The sequence below is a fragment of the Amyelois transitella genome, chromosome 7 (genome assembly GCF_032362555.1).
Source record: "Amyelois transitella isolate CPQ chromosome 7, ilAmyTran1.1, whole genome shotgun sequence".
Taxonomy (NCBI): domain Eukaryota; kingdom Metazoa; phylum Arthropoda; class Insecta; order Lepidoptera; family Pyralidae; genus Amyelois; species Amyelois transitella.
The window spans coordinates 6,919,710-6,943,196 of NC_083510.1; the positions used below are offsets into that span (position 1 = coordinate 6,919,710).

The window sequence follows — 23,487 nt, forward strand, 5'->3', positions numbered from 1 at the left end:
TGACTATGATTTCTGATTAGGTAAGTCAGATTTTTACACGACGCTAGTCGCGTCTGAATCCGCAATGTATCCTATACGACGATATTTAATAGTAGAGCAATATTTATTTTATTAAATATATATAATTGCGTTCTCGAAAACTACTAACGATTTTGTTGTTATTGTACACGGGGGTAAAAAAATCGATCTAGCTTGGTCACAACCAGGAAATTTCAAAAATCAAAAATAATTTTCTCATAAAAGATGGTCGGTTGAGACAGGTAATTTGGGCGTCGCGACCGCTTTACTGATGGCACAATGGTCAAAGCAATCGGTTTTCAAGTCGGAGTGTTCGTGTTCGGCATCCCTGGCAACGAATAGATTTTTTTTGTTTTACTGTATTTTTTGGTGGTTTTTGATATGTGTTTTTTTACGTTTCGGTTCACCAGGTACTGTATGTAAATGGCGCACATAAATGAACGTGCCTTCTCAATTAGACGCCATTTACGACATCCATGTAAAATAGATGGGGTCTTAATTTATTAAATTGCGGGAACCACTGCACGGCGGAAGTTGTATATAGGGAATGATTTGAAGAAAGTAGGGATGAATTGGCATCATATTTATAAGGAAGCGTAAGTACTCGTCGCCGTAGGTTATTCCACTAAAGCTTTGATATAAGAGCGTAGTGTTGTAGTAGTAGCATCTCACTTGAGCACGCTAGCGATGAACTTGTGCTTGTGTTCGTCGGTGGCGTGGTGCGTGGGGAAGCCGGGCTGCGCCAGCGCGGCCCGCAGCCAGCCCGCCAGCCCGGCGCCGCGCCACGCCGCGCAGTTCAGCGCCAGCAGCAGCTCCGTCAGCGGCTCCATCTGGCTACGAGGTGTCAGACCACCTGTAAACATTACACATATAATAAGCTTTACTATTGTTAACTATACATTTTCCTGTCCTACTGGAAGAAATTTACTTGTAAATATGTTGCTACATATTTACAAGTAAATTTCTTTAGACAAAGTTTCTCCTTAGTGTAAGTTTTAGTTGTATTTTTCCCCCTTGATGTACATAAATAAATATCACCAGTCACACGGACAGCAATTAGTGTTGCTGCATGCCACAGCTAGCCGTTACCATTGTTACCATCAGTCGGGCGGTGTTGCAGTGTAGCAAATGCACGTTCCAACATCATTCTACAATGAGCGAACTCCCGCAGCTATATTTGTAAAGAGAAGGCACCCATTGTTTTTGCCGTTCTATCTAATGTGAGTGAATCCTACTAATATTATGATTGCGAAAGTTTGTATGTCAGGATGTCAGTATGGATGTTTGTTACTCTTTCACGCAAAAACTATTGAACTGAATCCGATGAAATTTGGTACATAGGTAGCTGAAGACCCAGAATGACATATAGGCTTTTTATCCCGTTGGATTTAGTTGACGCGGAGGAAGTCGCGGACGGTCCCTGGTGGCGTCACCTATGCAGCGCAGCGCGGCGGCGGTGAGCTGGTCGGCGCGCGGCTGCAGCGCGGCGGGGCTCTGCGCCGCCAGCGCCGCCAGCCAGCTGCACGCCGCCCGCGCCGCCTGCGCCTCCCACGTGCGCACGCAGTTGCAGCCTGCAAATGCACATGTTGACTCAGCCTCGACGCTAGTTGACACTTGTGTGACGAGATACGAGTACTAGCTTCTTAATATTTTATAATAAATACTTATGCAGACAAACATTCAAGACCCAGGCCAATCAGAGAAAGTTCGTTTCTCATCAAGCCCTGACCGGGATTCGAACCCGGGACCTCGGGTGTCACAGACAAGTGCATTACCGCTGCGCCACAGACGCCGTCACAAAGAGAAATTAAGCCATCGTAAGTCATATGTTTTCCGTGGATACAGTCTAATGTTTATTTATTACAAATAGTAATAGCAGCGCGCCAATCGGCAATCTGACCCAAGTCCACCAGGTCCGGCAGCAGCTCCGCGACACAGTCCACGAAGTGCGGCTTCTTCCTGGTGACGGTGAGCAGCAGCGCGAACAGGGCGTCGGCCACGTCGGGCGCGGCGCCCACGTCGGGCGCCACGCGCGCCGCCGCCAGCGCGCACGCCGCGCGCAGCAGCTCCGGGCAGCCCGCCCACTCGCTGCCCACCATTATCACCATCTATGGGATAACACCACTTTATACACAAACTGCTCATTTCTGGATAAAAAATATACTAAGTTTATGTCATTCCACTTATATTTTAGCCGAGTACTAAAATTAATCCAAATCCGTTAAATATGTTAGTCGTGTTTATTTTTATTGTTCAGAAATGTTCAAAAATAGTACATAGTATAAGTAATGCGACGATAGTGCATATTGCTTTCCCATAATAAATCCAACATGCAGTCCATAACTGTTAGTGATTTATTATTACGCCTTGATGAACAAAAACTGGCACCAATTAGTAAATTTTAACCAAATTTCAAACTACCCAAATAGTAAATACATTTACCAATTTGACAGAATCGAGCCCGGCGGCACACACGTTAGCGTTGAGTGCGATGACTGTAAGCTGCGCTAATTCCGGCGCGAACGGCAGGCAGTCGCCCATCAGCGACGACAGCGCCTGCTTCACGATGTGGAACAGCGGCTGAAAATATTTTACGTGAATCAATACCTGCCTGGAAAAACAATGCAAAACAAAACATGATAAAATTACTTTGAATGATCTTTGGTTGAGCCCTCACTTCTCTGGAAAAGAGCCCGTCTTCACCTGTGACTCGTTCTTACCAAACGACCCCTGACTAGCAGCCTTGCAATCTTATTGGGGATCCCAACACATATTTGAAGCTGAAAGCAGCGCCGCCAGCTAGCTGGTGCAGCAGCCGTACCTCGGCCAGCTGCGGCTGCGCGGCGAAGGCGGGCAGCGCGGGGTGCAGCGTGCGCAGCAGCAGCGCGGCCAGCGCCGGGGACTCCGCCAGCGCGCTCAGCAGTGCGCCCGCGCACTCCGCCGCTCCGTTCGCGGCCTGCATGGGGTTCTGGGCCTGTAATCAGAAAAAATATTAAATATATCTTTACTGTAAATCATAGTGTTTTCACTATGATTTACAGTAAAGATGAGAAAAAACTACAATGTGTTATCTGCGATAATAAAAACTATTTCGCATGTGACAAAGAAGAATAAGTAATTTCATATTGAGTTATCAACTAGCGACCTACATGTCACTCGAAATTTCAATCAGTAAGCCAAACGTTTTTTGTAGTCTCTATAGAGTTGTTCTGGATACATCTATATCCAAAATACGTCCTCATTTCTGGAGAGCAGTCCGAGTTGCTAAGGTATATAACCTCGATTCTTAGTCTTGGTGATAACGAATAATTTCCGTGCAGTAACCTGTAGCGCGAGCTCGTCCCGCAGCTGCACGGCTAGCGGCTGCAGCAGGCGCGCGGCGGCGGGCAGCGCGGCCGCCACCAGCGCCGAACCCGCGGCAGCGGCCAGTTGTCGCCGCGTCCAAGCGTCCCCCGATCGACTGGCGCTGCTCTGTTACCGTACAAAAAAAATTATAATTCAAGGCTTTGAACATTACAACAAGAAAACACATTTCATCTACTTGCGCATTGGTACAAAATCACGTACATAAAAAAGCATCTAACGTCAATTTTTCATAAAAGCAACGGACTATAACAACTTTATCTTTTAACAACAAATAAAAAATTTGGTGGCATGGTGCCTTAAGCAGCTCTTGACAAATTTTGGAACGTTCTTTCGTGAACGTGTTTGACGTACTTTCGAGAATCAGGTACCGAACGCTAAAAACTTTAATGGCGGGTCCGAAACTTTAAATAAAACACGTGCAGCGGCCGGCTGACACATTAAGAGTTACTCGCTAGGAGAAAGAAAGAGATGGCAATACCCGCGCGCAGTGCACGATGTCCTCCGCGAGCGCGGCGGCGGGCCCGCTGCAGTCGGCGCACAGCTTGCGCAGCGCGTGCGCGGCCGCGGCCGGGCTGCGGGCCAGCGCCGCGCCCGCCGCCGACACGCACTCCGCCGCCAGCGACCCGCCGCCCAGCGAGCTCAGTAGGGCGCCGTAACCGCCTGGAAATATCCTTGGGTTTTACTTTTCATTCTAACCACAAATTTGTTTTCAAATGTTCAAATCAAAATGATTATATAAGTTGCATTGAGAGTTAAAGCATGAAACTTAAAAAAAAGTATTCGTGCTTAACTATGATACTCGTAGTTTGTAAATTTATGTCGATAGATTAGACCAGTCTACACAGAGCTCAATATCTTCACGCAATCTCACTAAGTCAGTCAAGACCACAAGCTGCGGACCAACCAGAGACGACCTATGCCAACCAACAGCTACTCACCGAGACAGTCCAGTGCCGTCGCTAGCATCGGCGAGGCGGGCGCGGTGCGGGCCACGTGCACGGCGGCCCGCAGCAGTGAGAGCAGCGCGGGCGGCGGGCGCGTGCTCTGCGCGTCCGCCAGCGCCAGCACCGCGTGCAGCGCCGCCTCGCGACGGGAATCAGACTGCGCCGCCGACCAATCACACTCCACCACAGACCAACAATCCTCGCCTAGGATGCCGTAGCAGTACATCTGCAGAACATAAGAAATACGAAGTTTATAGTGTCGATGGTCGAACAGTTTCCGTACCCAACTAAAAATATTAAAAATATATTTGGGAACATGCGCGTTCAGATTTTACCGCGGTCACCTTGAGTAGACCTGCACAGTAACTGAATGTGTTAAATCGATGTCAAACTACAGTTTGCTTTAATTTGTAAAGTGTATTGTACAAGCTGTCAGCATAAATCTCCGTTCCACCTTACTTCAAATACACGCACACGCAAAAAGGGTCTGTTTGCCGAAGTGTAATCAGTCCTTGCAACAAGAAAATACTCTTTTACTAGGAACAGAGGTAGACATACCACGGTATCAGCTATGTCCTGCCGGTAACACCTAAGCAGTTCCTGATCGTCCCAGGACATGGAGTCTCCGAGCATCTCAGACTTGCTGACCAGCGTGGTAAGTAGACGCGAGAACACCTGCCGCCACATCGGGTGTGGCTTTTCAGACTTAGCGGTATATAGCACTTGATCCTGAAATAAAATTTTCAGTTTAATAAAAGAAAAACACAACAATTAAAATAGAATTATTTTAAATACTTAAAAAATTGGAATTATTGGCGATTAGAAATAGTCTTTCGAATTTATATATAACATATAAATTCGAAAGACTATCTCTAATCATTTTTAATTGAATAGGTATATCTACACTACAAAATGAGCAAATAGCCTTAAGTCATACGAAATTTGAGAAGACGAACAGACGAACTTTATGTATCATCTAAAAACCCATATTTTCAAGGAATACCCACTTGTAGCGTGTACCAGAATCCAAAGACGAGATTGGAGCGTGTTTCGTGTATCGGGTAATGTCCGGGGGCGCCCTGGGCAGCCAATAGTATCTCAATCAGTTGGCGGGCCGCCTCGGCGCCTTGCCTCACGTTATCGGGGGCTTTGCCACCTTAAAATTGAATTTAAATAACATGATTTATAAAACTGAGAGGAGCAGGGATTAAATATAAATTAACCTAATATTACAAAAAAAAATTTTCATATTCAATATTAATTAAAATTTTATAAAAATATTTCAAAAATAAATTTACTTCGAGAATACTATACATATTGAAGTGTTAGAGGGTGAAGGCGAACTTTTGTGAGAAACAATCACTTTGAGAGACTGAAATTTTAACTTTTAATAAATAGCCAAATAAAAATCATCACGTTATCATCATACGTCACGGGGTAGACAAAGCCTAGAAAGCTCGAAGGTCATGTGTAACTTTTGTAAATGAATATGAGATACATTCAAATTACCTTCTGCACTTTCCGCAGCCATCACTATGCTTTGTGCGTGGCATTCCCCAAGAGCAACACAACACGTTATAAATGCGGACAATAATTCCTGGAAGAAAAAAATGTGTGTGAAATTATTTAATAATACTATGGGGCTGGTAGAAGTTCTAGAAAAAAAAATATTGACAGTTTATCGCTATTTCCATATAGGTACTTACCTATTCCAATCCCAACCAATGAAACCAACTGGAAACAAATCAAATATTTCGCGGCTGCAGCGCGGCGGCGGGCTGACGATCCGCCTGCTGGCTGGCATCGTGTAGGTGAGAGTGCTGTACCCACCTCGTTAATAGAGTTGGCCACGTTGTCTCTGGTCACGAGCGGGCAGCCGAGCGCCACCAGCTCGGCCAGCAACTGCAGCGCGGCGGCGGGGTGACGATCCGCCTGCTGGCTGGCCGCTGCGGCCCGCACCGCAGATAGGCTGGCTTCACAAGCGTCTAGCGCGCTGTCGCTCACAGCCTCGTTGCTCCTGCAAACAACTCTGATCAAGTCTAAGCAGCTAAGGATCGGAAAACATTAGACGCACCGCGTTTTGAGACGACAGGCGTGCAGCTTATGGCCAAAATGCCGTCGATCATAGGGACAATGAAAAGAATTTGTAGAGAGTCAAGAAGAATTGTAATGCTGAAGACATAAAGCGAAAGCAGGTATGCTCACGTGAACGGGGTAACCTTGTAACTTACATGTATAATACTTTGACGACCATCAGCAAGGCCCGGCACAATGGAAGGAGGTCGGGCAGCGCTCCGCCTCCCGACTCAGGCGAGTCCTCGCCGCCCAAAGTCAGCCAGTTGCCGGCACATGTGGCGGCACTAAGCCACGCCTGCACCGCTTCTTCTGGAGGGCCGTCGGAACCAAAATCCCTGTTAATTTTTTCTTGATTATTATTTATATTTCTATAGCTTATTTGTCGAATCCAAGAATCTAAGATAGATTACCGAACATAACGATTGATCCAATAACGAATAACTCATGTTACTGACCTATCGTTATATGTGGTTTTAAGAAGACAAGATGATAATTCGATTGTTCAACCCCATAGTTCATACCACCTTTTAAATTCTGGTTTTCCTAGTGTACAGAATTTTGGGTTACATAATGTGGTTTACTCATGAAATGTCAGTAGCTGGCACACGTCGTGGTATTAAGCCACGCCTGCACTGCTTCTTCTGGGGGGCCATCGGCGGCAAAATTATGGATAAGATTGATCTAGTCTTAATTAATGATTTATGGTTAATTATGTCGATTTTTAGGTGTCAAGATGCTGGTTCGATTGTTCTACCCAATAAGCACTAGGTTTCATTTTTGAGTCACATAATGTAGATTTTTAAAAGTGATGAGGTATCACCTCTAAGTGCCGTGTGGCACCATTACAAAATAAAAATAGAATAGGACCACTCCATCTCTTTCCCATGGATTTAGTAAAAGGCGACTAAGGGATATGCTTAAACTTGGGATTCTTCTTTTAGGGGACAGGCTAGCAACCTGTCACTATTTGAATCTCAATTCTTACATTAAGCTAAACAGCTGAATGTGGCCTAGCAGTCTTTTTAAGACTGTTGGCTCTGTCTACCCCGCAAGGGATATAGGCGTGACCATATGTATGTATGTATGTATGTAATAATTATTAAAGTTTTATAGAGGTTGATTTAATAATTATTGATTGTAATGATAATTTCATAGTACAGTAAATTGTAAATTATATTATTAATCCAGCCTTATTAAGCGAATGTTCGGTCCTAATTTAAATTCAAAATTTTAATAAGACTAATTTAACTCCTTCTATCTTGCATTAGTACAAAATAACATTAGTATATTATTAGTACAAAATACTTATTCCTTTAAACCATCTACATAAAATTAAAATAAATAAATATATACGGGGCAGATTACACAGATTGAGTAAGCCTCGATGTAAGTTCAAGACTTCTGTGAAAGTATATAAAAATCTGATCAAAACAAACTTGATTAAGTTACCTATACTATGATTTGTTACTATATTTTAGTGTTAGTGTAGAATTGATTATACTTAAAAGATAACAAAAAACGTACTGATATGCAGTTTGCAAATACCGCAACATGTCATCTAGAACCATAGGGCAGGCCTGCTGTAGAGCTGTTCTATTTTTAGCCCGAAGTGCTGATCCCATTGTCATGCTGTTATACTGAAACAAAAAATTTCACAAAATTATTTCAACATAATACTATTGTCAAGCTATTATACTGTAAGAATAAAAGTTACACAATCATAGCCCATACACATTAATTTATTAACACCAGATGTGACAACATCAGTGGATTAGTAGTATGGATTAGAGTTGTTCTTAGTCAGGTTATAATTACACGAAGTGACTACTGTCTAAAATTGGATTATATGTATAAATTAAAAATACCTATTTCTATAGGCCCACAGTCTCACTCCAAAGTGTGAAAGACAAACTAATTAGTCTGTTTATTTAAATCAAACTTATTGCAATAATGCACACTATCCTTAAATATAAAACTCTGCTTATTGTAACAGAGCATTAAATTAGAAAGATCCATTTTTTTGATGGTATGTATCTCTAATAAGTGACTGTCGGCTTCATATAATATGTACCTTCCTCAAAAAACCCTCTATCCAAACTTCCAAACAAAATCTAGAAAATAGAAAAGTAGTATAAAACTAATCAAAAAAAAATTCTACAGTATCTACTCACTTCCTCAGGTATTACTGTGAGAACTTCAAGTAGTAGGGCCGTATTCTCCGCTGATGAAAGCGGCCTTAATATAGTGGCAAGATCAACTGTTCCTTGTTGCAGTATAAATGCAGCAAGCTGTAAAAAATATTTGTTTTGTTCCTTGTTAACACATACATAAAATCATGCCTCTATCCCGATGGGATAGGCAGAGACTACATCCTTCCATTTGTTTAGCTTTTGTATACACTTTTTCTTACACATAACAATTTTGAAATAGCCAATTTTTGGTTTTTCAGCAAAAAAACCTTTGTCATATACATAGTAGATACATATAATCACGTCTATATCCCTTGCAGGGTGGAAAGCCAACAGTTTCACAAAGACTGAAAGGTTATAGTCAGTTGTTTGGCTTAATAATAAAATTTAGATTCAAATATTATTTAGTGATATGAATGAAGAATCCCATATAAATGAAAACTAGCTGATCCATCACCAAAAAGAAAAATCCCAAATTTGTAAGCCTATTCCTTGTTGTTTCATTTAATTATATTGCTGGCAATCATAAAATATTAAATAATATGGATATTTTAAAGTAAAATTATTTTATTTTTAACTATGAGGAGCAATACAAAAAAGTTGATGCTCACTGTTGTGATTAAATTTTGAAAGTAGCATTCAATAGATCAATTTAAGCTAAAAACGAAGAGATTAATTTAGAAATAGCTACAATGAAAAAACAAGCATTGGTGGTTGAATGGGTGCCTGGTAAAAATGTGTTATAACTAATATAATACAGGTTAAGTTTACTTGCAAAGGTTGTAAAAACCTGACTCGCCCAATCTAGGACCTCTAGGTATACTCTGGTCCCCAGAGTGCTTAGGATTCAATTGGGTCAAAAGTGGAAGTGGACCATTAATAAAAAAATAATTTATTACTTACACTGATGCAAAGTCTATTAGTAACTATCTTTGGGCCATTGGAATATGTAAATATTGATTGCAGTATTTTTTCTTTTAACTCATCATAACTTTCCTGTGGTAATTCACTCCAACAACGTAATATTTTGGTGTGCAGAGTAGTTGCAGCATAGAATTGGACCTCTGTGCCCTGAAATAAATACTCACTCTTTTTGTCCTTTGTTAATATGTTGAATATGATTAGTATAAAACAAAAAGCAACACACTCACAGGAAAATAGTAAGACAAAGCAAAATATTGTTAAACCCTTATTATTATAAAATTTAAATTACAAAACATAATATTATCAGAACTGTTTAACTGAAAGGTTTACATTCCTAGTTTATTCTAAAGAAAGTTTGACTGATATGCTTGTCCCATAAATTAAAGGTATATTATGACATGAGCCTTATATATCTGTGGTTATAAAATGATATTATACCTTTGTAGGTTGAAGTAATTCCCAAACAAACTTCCAGGCTTCAGGTGCTCTTTGGGCAGACGTAAGCCAAGCGTGAGCTTTAGCTCTTTCAGCCTGCTCTCCATTATAGAATACAGCTACGGCATATTCTAAGTTTTGAGCCGAGTAATCCATTACAGCAGGTAGTTTCTTTTTATAGGACTACTTTGAACATAGTTAATGCACTACAATCAAATGCCTGAATGCGTAAATTGGTAATTACTCTCGTAATTTTAGAACTATCTCTAGGCATAAAATTAAAGGAAAATATTGCGTCCACGAAACTAAATTACCAAGAGCAATCACAAACTAAATAGAGATACCTACTACTATTTATGTATACTGCAATAGGTATACTGTGCTTTGCAAACATAGGTATTTCTTCTCATGTCAAAAATGTCAAAATTCACAATGTCAAACAAAGTCAGAGCAAGCAGTATTGCCAACACGATTATATAATGTAGGACCATGGACGTAGATAGTGTTACTTATCTACAGAACTAAGTAGGTACTCGAAACAAAAAAGAGCCGGACGAGATAAATAAAACAGGCCATCTGGCGCTCTTGGGCGTTGGTAGTAAGAACTTACGTAGGTATGAAATGACAATTCCGGGTCTTAAACGCCACCTTTTGTTGTTCTTAATAGAGAAGGCACTGCAGAATAATGATATATTTTCTCCTTGTTGCACGTTATTCACGCCAAATTAAATGATTGCATTTTATTTCAACAAAATAGTAAACAACGCTGGTGTCTATTTACCGACTCACCATCGGTCAACACGTGACCTTTCTCCTATACTGTATCCAGGTAGGAGCGTCCAGCGAGCGGTTTGACTAAAATAAACTTTTAAAGTAATTTACGGATAAATAATCCTATAAATAAAATACACCCACACATACATATCATCACGTTTATGTCCCTTGCGGGGTAGACAGAGACAGCACTCTTAAGATTTATAGGCCACGATCAGCTGTTTGGCCTATTGACAGAGTTGATACTCAAATAGTGACAGTTCCCAGCCCATCGCATAAAATAAGAATTTCAAGTTTATCAGCCTATCCTTTATCTTCGTCGTCACGTCACCTTTTACGAAATCCAAGGGAAGAGATGAAGTACCTAATCTTACTCTTTTTTCTATTTGTGCCGGTACCGGTTCGACACCAATACAGCTTATATTCGTTTGGTTAAAGAAATACTTCGAGTGTTTTTAAGTTGAACACACGATTGTGTTCCTTATTCTAATTACATTAAATTTTTATTTTTTATTTTTTGGGGAGCTATTTAATCAAAAGTGTTAGAAGTACGGGTAGGAGTAACAGGGCGCTCGTCTTAATATAATACTTTGAAAGTATTTTAAGGGAAAATAATCCCAATAGTATGAACACAATGGATTTGGCAAAAATAAACTTCATCTTTTAAGAGTTGCACACATGACTATGATCAATAAGAAGTCGGTAAAAAATATTAATTTTTTATTTAACTTTGACAATGATTCAAAGTACGATTAAAATACTTTGAAGCGGATTACACGCAAGTATTTTGGCCTGAGCCCTGATTGGCAGTGCAAGTACAAGGCGCGTCGCGCGCGACCAAGTAAAATACTTTGAAACGGGTTACAATTACAAGTATTTCAAGTTTAACCATAGTTTACGTACTTGTGAATATCAATCAGGACTCAAATCCTGTTGATGGAAATACGCACATCCCTCCCTAGTTGTTTGATTGTTGCCAGTTGCTAGGTGTGTGTGCTATTATGTTCATGTACTTTGTGTTGTTCATTTGTTCATTAAATATAAATTGAGTCTTATCAAGTTAAACCTATTAAAAATGAAGATTGAAGAAGTGAAGAGTACTGCTAAAACTCAGAGAATATCAGCTCATACACATATTAAGGGCCTTGGTTTGGATGAAAATGGTGTTCCGATTCAAATGGCAGCCGGTCTCGTGGGCCAAGAATCAGCTAGAGAGGTGAGTGTTAACAATTTTTCACACATTTCTTTTTAATGAATAAAAAGCAGCACCCATTTTTATTAAATAATACCTGTTTAACTATTTGTATGTATGTTTTGTTCAAATACATTCGAATTCTTGTCTTGGGGTTATGTTGCTATGGATAGTTGTGTCAATATCGGGTACATTTTGACGAATTTCAAAAGCGTCGTCGTGAGTTGGGCTTTAGGGCCAAAACCATTCGTTTTGGTCCTAGAGCCCCTAGCCCCTTACACCTTTCGTTATTCAGCACGTGATATGTTTAAATCCTACCATGGCAATTTATCAATGACTTTTAAGTTAGGTTGTACAATAAGTGTAATTGCTAACCGATGTACTTACAGTGAGGCAAAACATTGTGTATCAAATTAATATATAGGGTTATCAACATTTCACGTGTATGTAATTGTTGTTCCTATTGTTATTATGATGAAGATGTTTTGCCCTGTTATCTATTCTCATATACATCCAATACAACAGAGCAAAATAACTGTTTTTTTTTTCATTTTCCTTTAAAATTTTTGGTTAGGGTATACGAAAACGTGCGCACTTTTTGGGACTTGTAGAAATTTTTCTTAGTCCCAAAAAAGTGCGCACCCTTTCCGACACTGACCAAATTTTTTATTAGCATAAATGTCAAATTAGTTTTGTTGTTGCAACACATTCGGCAGTTTTATTCAATATTTAATTAATTGATAAATCAAGTTGCCTGATTTTTTCGGAAGGACCCAATTACAAAATAATATTTTTTTAATTTTAGGCTGCTGGAATAGTGGTGGATATGATAAGGAATAAGAAAATGGCTGGTAGGGCTCTCCTGTTTGCTGGTCCTCCAGGCACCGGGAAGACAGCCATTGCTTTGGCAATCGCTCAGGAGCTAGGTACTAAGGTATGCTTTAAAAACTTATTTCTTGACCATTTGTGTTGTGTGTTGAGAGGAATAAACTTACAGAAGTAGGCATTTAATGCAAATAGGAATATTAAAAACAACTAAACATGTAATCAATCAGTGAACTGACAAATATTTTATGCCAGTCAACCATCATTGAGTTAAATATTTTAATAAAAAATATATATTTATTATAATTTAAACTCGCTTTTATTCTCTTCTGGATGAAAGGTAGAGTATTTGTGTGGGGATATTTTATCAGATCGAGCATATACATAAAGTGTGAAGAAGTGAGAAACACACTTCTATTTATGATATGGTTATGGTGTGGTGGAAGTATGGATGGATAAGCGTATATTTAAATGGGTAGTATGGGTATGTAAGTATGGGGTATGTTAAGTTAGTAATGTGAGAACAGCAGTTTTCATATTAGGATCATGTCAATGGTGGTGGCCTGTGGTTGTCATAACTCGTATGAGTCATTTTGAGCTACAGCTAACTTAAGATGTTTTATATTTTTATATTTCTCAAAAGTTCATTATATTTCACAATTCTAGGTTCCATTTTGTCCAATGGTTGGCAGTGAAGTTTATAGTACAGAAATAAAAAAGACAGAGGTCCTCATGGAAAATTTCAGACGCGCCATTGGATTGCGAATCAGGGAAACCAAGGAAGTGTTTGAGGGAGAAGTTACAGAGCTTACTCCTGTAGAGACAGAGAATCCTGCTGGAGGTAATTGATTTCTTCATTTATCAAATAGGCTTCAATATTACTTATAATGAAAACTAAAAGACTTTAATATTACTTTATAGTACTTTTATAATTTATACCAGTTGGGAAACGTAGTGCATGGCGAAAAAATTTACACTGCAGCATAAAATAAAAAAATTCAGTTTTGAAATAGATTAGTATAATCCACGGACCAAATTTTCTGAACAGTATACTGAGAAATAAGACTGCACAGCTGCCTGTTATCTTGGTAATTTATTCTGCAGGAATTGTAATGTTTTTTTTGCTTTTTAAGTAAGTTACTGATTAAAATTCGAATTTTTCATAAAGTTTATTAAAATTTTTCTACATTTCGCTAACAACGCCCATAATCAGTTTCAGCCCATAGTCAGCGTTCCATGTTTTCTCCTTTTTTTTCAAACATACATTCATTTAAAAAGCTCTGTCAACTAATAAATCCTCTCCTAGGGATTCTTATTTTGTAATTACAGAATATGCCAAATTTAGCATAGAAATGCATAGCAGTTTCATCTGAGTCAGTCACTCAGAAACATTGAGATATAAATTGAATGATGATTTTAGGATATGGTAAAACTGTATCTCACGTGATTATCGGTCTGAAGACCGCGAAGGGTACCAAGCAGCTCAAGTTGGACCCCACTATCTATGAATCTCTGCAGAAAGAGAAAGTGGAAGTAGGAGATGTTATATACATTGAAGCTAATTCGGGCGCGGTCAAACGTCAGGGAAGAAGTGATACTTTTGCCACAGAATTTGACCTTGAGGTAAGATTCAATTTAAATGTAAAGTAATAGATAATGTTATTAATAAATATTACTTTATCTTGGGAAGACCTAGACGAACATATCTTGATCAAATTAAGGACGTCCTGGTAATGGGTCAGGTCAAAAGCACCCGAAACCGCCGAGCTTGCATGAAAAGAGTTATGAATGTGGATGAAGCAAAGGAAATATGCAGAGATCGTGGCAAGTGGAAAGAGGTAGTCTCTGCCTACCCCTCCGGGAAAGAGGCGTGATTTTGTGTATGTATGTATTGCTTTATCTTCATCTGTTATGGTATAATTTAATAAAAGACAATGATTATGACAGTTGTGTCATTGTGTCTCACTTGTTCTTTACAAGTGAGACACAATGACACAACTGCTGCCATACTGCTGAAACAAGTAAAACATTTAAGTTCCTTGAGATTTTTTCATCCTCTTTTTTGTATATTGGCATTGTAACACTGGCATAATAAATATTTATTTAAAATCCAACATTACTATATTACAGGCTGAAGAGTATGTTCCTTTGCCAAAAGGGGATGTCCATAAAAAGAAAGAGGTGGTCCAAGATGTGACGCTTCATGACTTAGACTGCGCCAATGCTAGACCGCAGGGCGGCCATGATATCATGTCTATGATGGGACAACTTATGAAACCCAAAAAGACAGAAATTACAGGTAAGTTATAGATAACATGGCAAAAAGTAATGTTTTATTATATTTAGCACTAGCTTCCGCCCGCGACTCCGTCTGCGCGGATGTTGGTCTTCGCGTGGATTCTATCTAATCTACTTAACGTTATAACATAATTACTATACCTATGTTTCCAAAGATAAACAAAAATTAAATAAAATAACAACCTAAATAAACCAATTTACGATGAAAACTTAAACTACGTACGTACTATAATATTTACAAAAAGTATTTACAAACAGAACGGAACAGTTTTAGAAATGACATCAAACGCAAACGGTTCAAGCCAAAGCCGACTTTCGGCGCTACAGGTTACGGCTCTGAATCCACTGCACGTAACGCAACGTGTGTTCGCGGTTCTACAGAACAACGTCTATGGATAAAACTGAAAAAATAAGATTTATTTTTTCTACGTATTTTTCCAGGATAAAAAGTATCCCATTTCATTCCCAGGATAATAAGGTATAATTATACCAAGTTTCATCGAAATCGAACTGTTAGTTTTCACGTGATGCCTGAACATACAGACATACAGACAGACAAAAAAATTTTTAATCACATATTTGTGTTTGGTATCGATCCAGTAACAACACCCCCTGCCATTTATTTTTTCAATATTTTCAATGTACAGAATTGACCCTTCTACAGATTTATTATATGTATATATATGATGGAGTATTCTGTGTTATATGCTATATTATTGTTAAGTTACATTCAAATTCGGTTAATAGTTGTGTTGTGTAGTTAATGGAGAGTGTTACAGTAAAGTAGCTTACATAAATACAAAACTGGCGAACTTGAGTTTTTATAATATTGGCTTTGTATCTTAATTTTGTCATCATGTTTTAATTTTCGTTTCAGATAAACTTAGAAAGGAAATAAACAAAGTAGTGAATAAATACATAGATCAAGGTATTGCTGAATTAGTTCCAGGAGTATTGTTTATTGATGAGGTTTGTATTGTTATTATCAGTTGTTCCTGTTAGTAATTCCTCCACACACTCCTGTGTTTTACCTTGCTATCTTTCAATCTTGTTTTTGTTGTTAATTTGACCAATTGAGAATTTTATGCTATGAGCTGGGATAGGTTCCTTGCCAATGGCCCATAAAAAAACTTAAGGGAAAGACTGAAACTTGAATTCTTCTTTTGGGCTAATTACCATCCTGTCTGTGTTTAAATCTCAATCCCATCATTAACTTTTTACACGTCCTTCAAGTTTTTTCAAGACCATTGACACTCTATTTCAGAAGGGATAAAGATGTGATTTGTGTATGTAATTTTCCAACTTTACCAATCTACATGAAAGTTGTTGGTATTTTTCAGGTACACATGTTGGACATAGAAACATTCACATATTTACACCGCGCCCTAGAATCCGCTATTGCGCCTATCGTAATATTCGCTACCAATAGAGGTCGCTGTCAAATTAGGTGAGAATTTTTATTATTATTCTATCTCATTGCTTTGTTTAAGAAGTTTAGGTACACATAATAATGTCAAGTTATAATCCTCTTCCATACTTTCTTACAGAATTTTAGAATTCAAAGGTGTAATTTCTAGAGATACTCTAGAAATTACACCTTTGAATTCTAAATTCTGTACTTATTGAAGGGGAATCTACACAGGTAAGTAGAAAGTTTTGTAATTCATAGATACAACATATTTATATCATTGAAATCTAATATATCAATAGAACATGAAGCGAAATGACGTCGTATGAGAGCTTATACGAGAATAAGATTGAATGTTACCTTCAAAAATAAGTGTTTCTTCTTTTTAGAAAGATAAAACTGGAGTTGGTAAATAGGTTTTGTCACTTTCAAATTTAATGTTGTTTCTCACAGGGGCACAGAAGACATTATTTCTCCGCACGGAATACCTTTAGACCTGCTAGATAGATTGTTGATTATTCGCACACTGCCGTACAACAAAGCCGAACTTCTACAGGTAACCGAAAAAATATAATTGTAATCACATTACTCTTCTTTTATGCTATATCGTTCTTTAGCTGCACAGATTGTACAAGAGAAACCAGTTTTAAAATCTGGATTCTTGTTTTAAATGATGAGCTAGCCTGGGATGAGCCTGCCTGATTTTAATTCCATTATTAATGATAGCTTATGCCATCGAGCTAAACGTAGCCTTTGTGTCTCATGACCATTGGCTCTGTTCACAATGTAACTATGTAATTTTAATGCGAAAGTTCATTTTCAGTATTAACATAGAATTTGACTAGCCAAATTATTTCCCAGCCTTTCCGCGCACCAGATTACTTCAACAGTACTTTTATTAATTTATTTTTAATTTCATTTAGATCTTGAAGCTCCGCGCCGCCACTGAAGGTTTAGCGATAGAAGACGATGCACTCTCTGCTCTGGCTGAAGTGGGCGCTAACAGCACTTTGAGGTACCTAACACGGCGGCCATTTTCATGAATGTTATTTCTAGCACCTGGTATACTCGGGGGAGCGCTTCAACTAGCTGTCAGAATGTCGGGTTGTAGGGTCCAGTGTAGGTATACATTACACTTATAATGTACAGTCAACCGCATATCAAGTTACCCTGCATGAAACTATAGTACGCCGTAATAGAGGTGAATTTGCCCTGATTTGGGTATGTTGATGAGCTGACTGTACCTGCGCAGAAGACTTAATTTTTGTATAGTGCGAAAATATTTCAACTCAGCAATCTATGAGAGTGTGGCATTTGAACTCGCTAACTGCATAGTCCGCATTGTAGTATTTCTATTCCGAACGAAGTAGCAGGAGATATTTTGTTTTTAGATTTTAATATTAATGTACTCGGTCGTTATTTTATCGAGTTTTCAATCTGTTTGTTACGTCGATAAGTTTGGCTATTCTGCGCCATCGAATATTGCTGATGCGATGATATGAAGGTGGAACTGTACTCGTATTGCCATAACAGTGTTCGCAGTCCGTTTATTAGATGTGGATGTGTTGTCAGATACGCGGCGCAGCTGCTGACGCCCGCGTGGCTGGCGGCGCGCGCGGACGGCGCGGCGCGCATCGCCCCGCCGCACGTGGCCGCCGTGCACGCGCTCTTCCTCGACGCCAAGTCCTCGGCGCGCATTCTCACGCAGCACTCGGACAAATATATGAAATAAACACTATTCATTATCAAATTAAAGTTTCACGATTTTTGTGCAAGGTGAATTTGTAAACAGTATCCAAGCCACGAGTTTAGTGGCCATATTCACACAAGTACCTACTTTATAAGTTGAGGAAACAATTCATTTAAATGACCAATACATGACATGTTAAAATCTTTTCAATTTAAAGCATTCCTTTTAAGTTCGCAAATGTTTTCATTTGAAATGTATTGTTGAAGTTAAAATAAATAAGTCATTAATAAATAAGATTTATTATACAAAAGTCTTTTATTCTACATGATTAATCTAATTTTATTTACACAATTATAATAAACAAATATTCTAGTCGCACAGATTCATTAGATCAACAAATCACATGTTAACTTTTTTCAAACCTATTTTTTATTATTGATGGTGGATAAATTTTGTATTAACCTTATAAATGAATGCAATACTTATCAATGGAAATTGTATTGTTACAAGTACATATGTTATTGATAGAACTTCTTACAGAGACAATTATAAAGTTGGAAAAAAGTTAACAATTACAAATTCTGTACACTGAGAGATTAGGGACTGGGAATTTTTATCGTACTTACAGCTAGACATAGAAGAGATCTCATATATATACAGGGACCAAATCGATTCATTCTCGTTCTCATTCATCGTTATCATTCTCACGTAGGAAAAGATGAGTCCGTCGACTTGTTCTTGCCGGGGAACGGCAGCGGGATGTAGCGAGCGTCGGGGCGCGCGGCGGGCGGGGGCGGGGCGAACGTGGGCAGCTCCACGCGCACCGCCGCCGGCCGCAGCACCGCCTCGAACTGCAGCTCCTCGGGGTACGAGTGCGAGCGGATCTTGCGCTCGTCGCGGGCGTTGCTCGGGTACACGATCACGATCTTCTGACCCTCGCTGCGCAGCGCCACCGGCGGCAGCGCCGTACTAGTAGACACTGTCGGCCCCGCCACCACCTTCAGCATCTCTGAGGGCGCCGCGCGTAACTTTTCAGTCGTCGTTGTCGTGGGCGCTGCAGTTGTCGTCGTCGTTGTTGTTGTCGAAGTGACTACGAGCACCTCGGGCTCCACCGGGGATTCGATGTCTCGTTTCTCTCCGGGCGGCCCCATAGCACGAAGCGACTCTATCTTCATTTCCAGAGTAGGCGTCGGCACCGGCACGGAGCTCGTGACGTTAAGATCCTCCGTGGGAATGTATCTGGCGGTCGGTTTGGGCACTTCCCTCGAACCGAAAATTGGCAAGCGCGGGGCGTAAGCGGATACTAATGGCAGAAGAGTATCCCGGGCGTATCTTTCGGCTCTCGAAATGAAGGAAGCTAGTCTAGCTGGAAGGAATTGAACGGCGAAACTGGACTCCTCTTTCTCTGCCCGGTCACCCCACGACATGGCTTCATAAGTGGGCGTGGTGGACATATCGTAATTTTTGCCCTTTCGGATGGGCGATTGGGTTGTGGAACGAGGTGGTTGCGTGGGTCTCAACAGAGGTTCGGATATTTCGTGAAGGTCGTCCGGGGAGTCCGCTCGTTGTCTAGGAGCTTTCCTCGGTCGTGGTCTGAGCACTGGTTCCGCGATCTCGACGATGCCGCTGGGCGCGGTCTTGGTGTTGGTGACGCCGAATGCGCGGCCGTTGTCAGCGCCGCCGGTGAACTCGTACGTGTCCACCAACGCGAACGGCCTTTGTGGCGCGTCGTCTAATTCGTTGTCGATCGGGTCCACGATCGTAGCCTTGGTTGTGTTGTCTTGAATGACACTGCTGTTAGTTTTATTCCGGGGCAATTCCTCCTGTGAAAAAAAAATCATTTTTCAATATAATAAGTTTATTTTGCGAAATATCTCTGTAAATGAACTCATCAAAAAATTTGTACCTCTTGTATTTGACAGTCTCCCGGATAAAGGGGTAACTCAATCGTCTCTTCCGACTGCAATGGCATTCCTCTCTTACAGAAAGAGGATCTGCAAAAAATTATCACTATTAGCTTAATGAATAGAGGACGCTTAACTAACTTTATCGACTAGAGGTAACTCCCAAATATGAGCTGATTTCTATTTGAACATATTCTGAAAACTTCAACATGATTTTGCGAAGAATTGAAGCTGGTTTTAATGTTACTCACGTTTTACCAAAGCTGTCGGCTATGAGCAGCTTGTCGAGCAACATGATCTTTGCGGCGGCGCTGAGCCAGCCGGAGTACGCGGAGTAATGTATGGAAGCCCTCAGCGGGACGCCCAGCGCCGGGTGCGGCACCAGCACGCGCGTGAACCGAGCGCTGCCTGTAGCACCGTCGTCTTCACGCCTGATGAAATGGTATATTGAAATATTTCGTATTAAGTTTTTCAACCGGGCCACAGTTAGTAGGTTTCTGTGGTTGGCATGCACTAACAGAGTATACTGGCGTTAATTAAGAAGACTTCAGGAATAGAGTTGGATAATGAGGACAATTAAGTAATTTACAAATGTATTGATTCACAATTGCCAATCCAGCCTTTAAGCGAGGAATTTACCTGTAAAAGCAACATTGCAAGCATTTTCTACCTATAGAAGGGTGTGTGGCAACATCTATACGCCACAAGTCACAAAAATAAAAAATGAAATCACGCGACGCTAAGTCAAAAACAGCGAAAAATTTAAATCGCGCAAGCAGAGATTTCACGGATTAGAGCATATATATAACCTCCGACACATCATCGTCGGAGCCGCGGTTCCCCAGGCGTAACACCTGGCGGAAGATCTTCCCTTTGGTTAAGCCGAATCATCGCTCCCGCTACAGGTGGGTGAAAAAATTTCAAAAATCTGTATAAAATGATTGGGGCGGTTTATTTTACCTGCCCATCTTATCAAATTATACTTTTAAAAACAGACGTCAGTTGTACATACAGTATACTTAGGTGTAAATTCCGAGGTAAACTGGGTCAATTTCCTCAATATATGTACCTATACAACTGTTTTTCAATGGGTAGGTAGATGTGAGTAATTGTGGTACCTGGTCATAGGGAAGGACTCGTTGAGGCCGGAGTCTCCATGCAGCGTGAGGGTGACTCTGCCGAAGTTGGCCTTCTCACCATTCTCGCTGCCGCCCCACACCGACACGTAATATTGATGAGCTGAAATAGATTAAAATCATTAGCTCTATGGGTTACATCGAAGACAGGCTGGATTTAGTGCACGACCATCGGTCAGCGCTGACGTCGGTCGAACGTAGCCTTATATTAATTATGTTATAGAACAGCTTCCGCTTCGCACACAGCTTCGTCGGGTCCATCTATGACTACGCTTTACAAGCAGGGTCTGTTATTTACACGAGTGAAGAAAAATTTATTCAGGTTTAATTTGAATAGGTATAAGAACTAGTTACCACAAAATGGTTCTTCCTCCCTCGTCAGCAAGTAGAGTTGACCGCGCCCAAGCGACCGGTCGGCGTAGTACCCCATGTTGCCGCAGCGGCGCTCCGAGTCACAGGGGAAGCAACGGCCCTGTGTGCCAATAATTTCATTAAGTGACGCATTACATATAAAACTCACAATTCTGTACACTGAGAGAAGATGCAGATATTTTTAACTCTGATAGGAAATAAAACAAAAAAATATACTTAATTTGTTTTTATAATTACTTGCGTCACCAATAAGTTAAAATCTTATATTTCATTATATATCAAAACATGTCATACTTCGAGGAAAGTATCGTAGTTGGCGCACGGGAAGGCGGGAAAGTGGCACTTTGGCGAGACTGAGTCAGTGAAGAACTTGTAAGCGCGGCGGTGGTTGCACAGCGACCGGCCTTCCGGGGACGGCGCCGACCACGGCAACACAAAGTCTGACACCGCGCCCACGAACCTGGCCAAACAAACTATAGTTATGACACCACAATTTTATTTACGAGACAAACATGTCATTTCTGATTGTCATTGTCTGGTTGTCCTCTAAAATGTTTATTTATTCTTTGAAAATACAAAAATGTGGTAGATATGATGACACACTCGGTATAAATGTTAATTAAATGCGGAATCTAGTGAAAGTATTCCATATAAATATGTTAACATGAGAATAATTTAAAAAATATCCCGAAATGCGATTTCGCGATCCAATCCATACCTAAGTACCTACGTGAAATTGGCAATAATGAGGATCTGAAAATAACTCAGGTGTTTCTTAATTGAATAACACAGTTTCGTGAATATTGATTTACATAAACCACAATAATGAAAGTGAACCGTTCAGAACCGGTTTACTTCCAACAAAGCAATGCAACTGCGGCCAATTGGTAGTTACGACTTACGACATAGGGAGAGCCCACTAATCGAGTTAGTACATGCATATCGCATTAGGCGGCCGTTACACCCATGTGCCCATGCTGTGTGTTTGTATAAACTACTTAACTTTTATTAGAAACGCGTAAATCCTGAAAATCCAATTTTAGGAAATCTGCTCCTTTTAACTAGGTGACCTTTTCATATCCTTTAAGATCCTTTAAGATTCTTAACTGTATATTATTTTATCCTTTCATACATACATACATAAAATCACGCCTCTTTCCCGGAAGGGTAGGCAGAGACTACCTCTTTCCACTTGCCACGATCTCTGCATATTTCCTTTGCTTCATCCACATTCATAACTCTCTTCATGCAAGCTCGGCGGTTTCGGGTACTTTTGACCTGACCCTTTACCAGGACGTCCTTAATTTGATCAAGACTTAGGTCGTCCCACTCCGACCTTTCCCTCCACACTCTCCATGTATATCTGCTTAGTCAACCTGTTTTCATTCATCCTCTCCACATGACCGAACCATCTCAACATACCCTTTCCTATTCCTGTAACTACAGTCCTTTCATATTTACAGTAATTACGTTTACAACCCTATCATATCCATAATTGGTCATATCCAAATCTTTGAGAAGGAAGTATCTAACAGAAATATAGGCGTTTATATTAGATCAGGTAATATGTGGCAGTCCAAGCATAAAGGTACCACTTGGGTGGTATTGATTTAAGGCCATATTTGGATAGTTAAATAGTTGGTTGATCATATGGAATAAAAAAAAAATTATCATAATAACATTTGTTGGAATAAAAAATTTTCAAAGTTCACACTTACAAAAATCAAATTGTTGGGAAACAGGCATTGAAAGTTTAAGCTGTATTATCTAAAGATCTAGTTGTCAGTTACATAGATTATTATTTATTATTATAGAGCAATATGTTTAGTATAAAATCGACTAGTTATTATTATGGCAACACCATCGAATAAAAAAATAGAAGCTTAAAACTAACTTTATAATAAGTTTAGTAAAAGGGCCCAGTTGAATACAATAA

At 39.9% G+C, this 23,487-nt stretch overlaps 3 protein-coding genes across 4 annotated transcripts in view; 1 reads left to right on the plus strand and 2 right to left on the minus strand.

Annotated features, from left to right (window-relative positions):
* LOC106132263 (importin-13) overlaps positions 1-10,321 on the minus strand; it is a 13,915-nt gene extending 3,594 nt beyond the window's left edge. Inside the window, exons 1-17 of one of the 2 annotated variants that reach the window (XM_013331633.2) lie at positions 9,956-10,321; positions 9,497-9,664; positions 8,576-8,692; positions 7,929-8,041; positions 6,560-6,739; positions 6,159-6,345; positions 5,838-5,925; positions 5,336-5,484; positions 4,887-5,057; positions 4,323-4,554; positions 3,863-4,044; positions 3,343-3,489; positions 2,840-2,992; positions 2,461-2,598; positions 1,919-2,126; positions 1,452-1,589; positions 691-871 (exon numbers count right to left, since the gene is read on the minus strand). In XM_013331633.2, the coding sequence (XP_013187087.2) occupies positions 691-871; positions 1,452-1,589; positions 1,919-2,126; positions 2,461-2,598; positions 2,840-2,992; positions 3,343-3,489; positions 3,863-4,044; positions 4,323-4,554; positions 4,887-5,057; positions 5,336-5,484; positions 5,838-5,925; positions 6,159-6,345; positions 6,560-6,739; positions 7,929-8,041; positions 8,576-8,692; positions 9,497-9,664; positions 9,956-10,108 (2,705 nt within the window). In that variant the 5' untranslated portion in view covers positions 10,109-10,321. Of the gene's footprint in view, positions 1-690; positions 872-1,451; positions 1,590-1,918; positions 2,127-2,460; positions 2,599-2,839; positions 2,993-3,342; positions 3,490-3,862; positions 4,045-4,322; positions 4,555-4,886; positions 5,058-5,335; positions 5,485-5,837; positions 5,926-6,158; positions 6,346-6,559; positions 6,740-7,928; positions 8,042-8,575; positions 8,693-9,496; positions 9,683-9,955 lie in introns of both variants that reach the window. The other variant, XM_013331626.2, reaches the window with a different exon arrangement.
* A 1,383-nt stretch (positions 10,322-11,704) lies between these two features.
* Positions 11,705-18,425, plus strand: LOC106134018 (ruvB-like helicase 1). Its single transcript, XM_013333967.2, has 10 exons — positions 11,705-11,942; positions 12,724-12,852; positions 13,410-13,584; positions 14,164-14,366; positions 14,874-15,042; positions 15,919-16,010; positions 16,382-16,488; positions 16,903-17,005; positions 17,373-17,464; positions 18,022-18,425. The coding sequence occupies exons 1-10, from the start codon at positions 11,802-11,804 to the stop codon at positions 18,179-18,181; spliced, it is 1,371 nt and encodes a 456-aa protein (XP_013189421.1). The 5' UTR covers positions 11,705-11,801; the 3' UTR covers positions 18,182-18,425.
* Positions 18,426-18,686: 261 nt separating this feature from the next.
* The window catches only part of LOC106134007 (uncharacterized), a 30,863-nt gene continuing 26,062 nt past the window's right edge, over positions 18,687-23,487 (minus strand). Inside the window, exons 9-14 of the mRNA XM_013333948.2 lie at positions 21,846-22,011; positions 21,534-21,651; positions 21,162-21,282; positions 20,295-20,474; positions 20,046-20,133; positions 18,687-19,962 (exon numbers count right to left, since the gene is read on the minus strand). Of these exons, the coding sequence (XP_013189402.2) occupies positions 18,844-19,962; positions 20,046-20,133; positions 20,295-20,474; positions 21,162-21,282; positions 21,534-21,651; positions 21,846-22,011 (1,792 nt within the window). The 3' untranslated portion in view covers positions 18,687-18,843. The remainder of the gene's footprint in view (positions 19,963-20,045; positions 20,134-20,294; positions 20,475-21,161; positions 21,283-21,533; positions 21,652-21,845; positions 22,012-23,487) is intronic.

Coding starts and splice junctions, on each gene's coding strand:
- LOC106134018 (XM_013333967.2), top strand. CDS start 11,802: ATGAAGATTGAAGAAGTGAAGAGTACTGCTAAAACTCAGAGAATATCA. Junction 14,367..14,873: donor CCACAGAATTTGACCTTGAG/GTAAGATTCAAT, acceptor ACTATATTACAG/GCTGAAGAGTATGTTCCTTT. Junction 16,489..16,902: donor AGAGGTCGCTGTCAAATTAG/GTGAGAATTTTT, acceptor TGTTTCTCACAG/GGGCACAGAAGACATTATTT.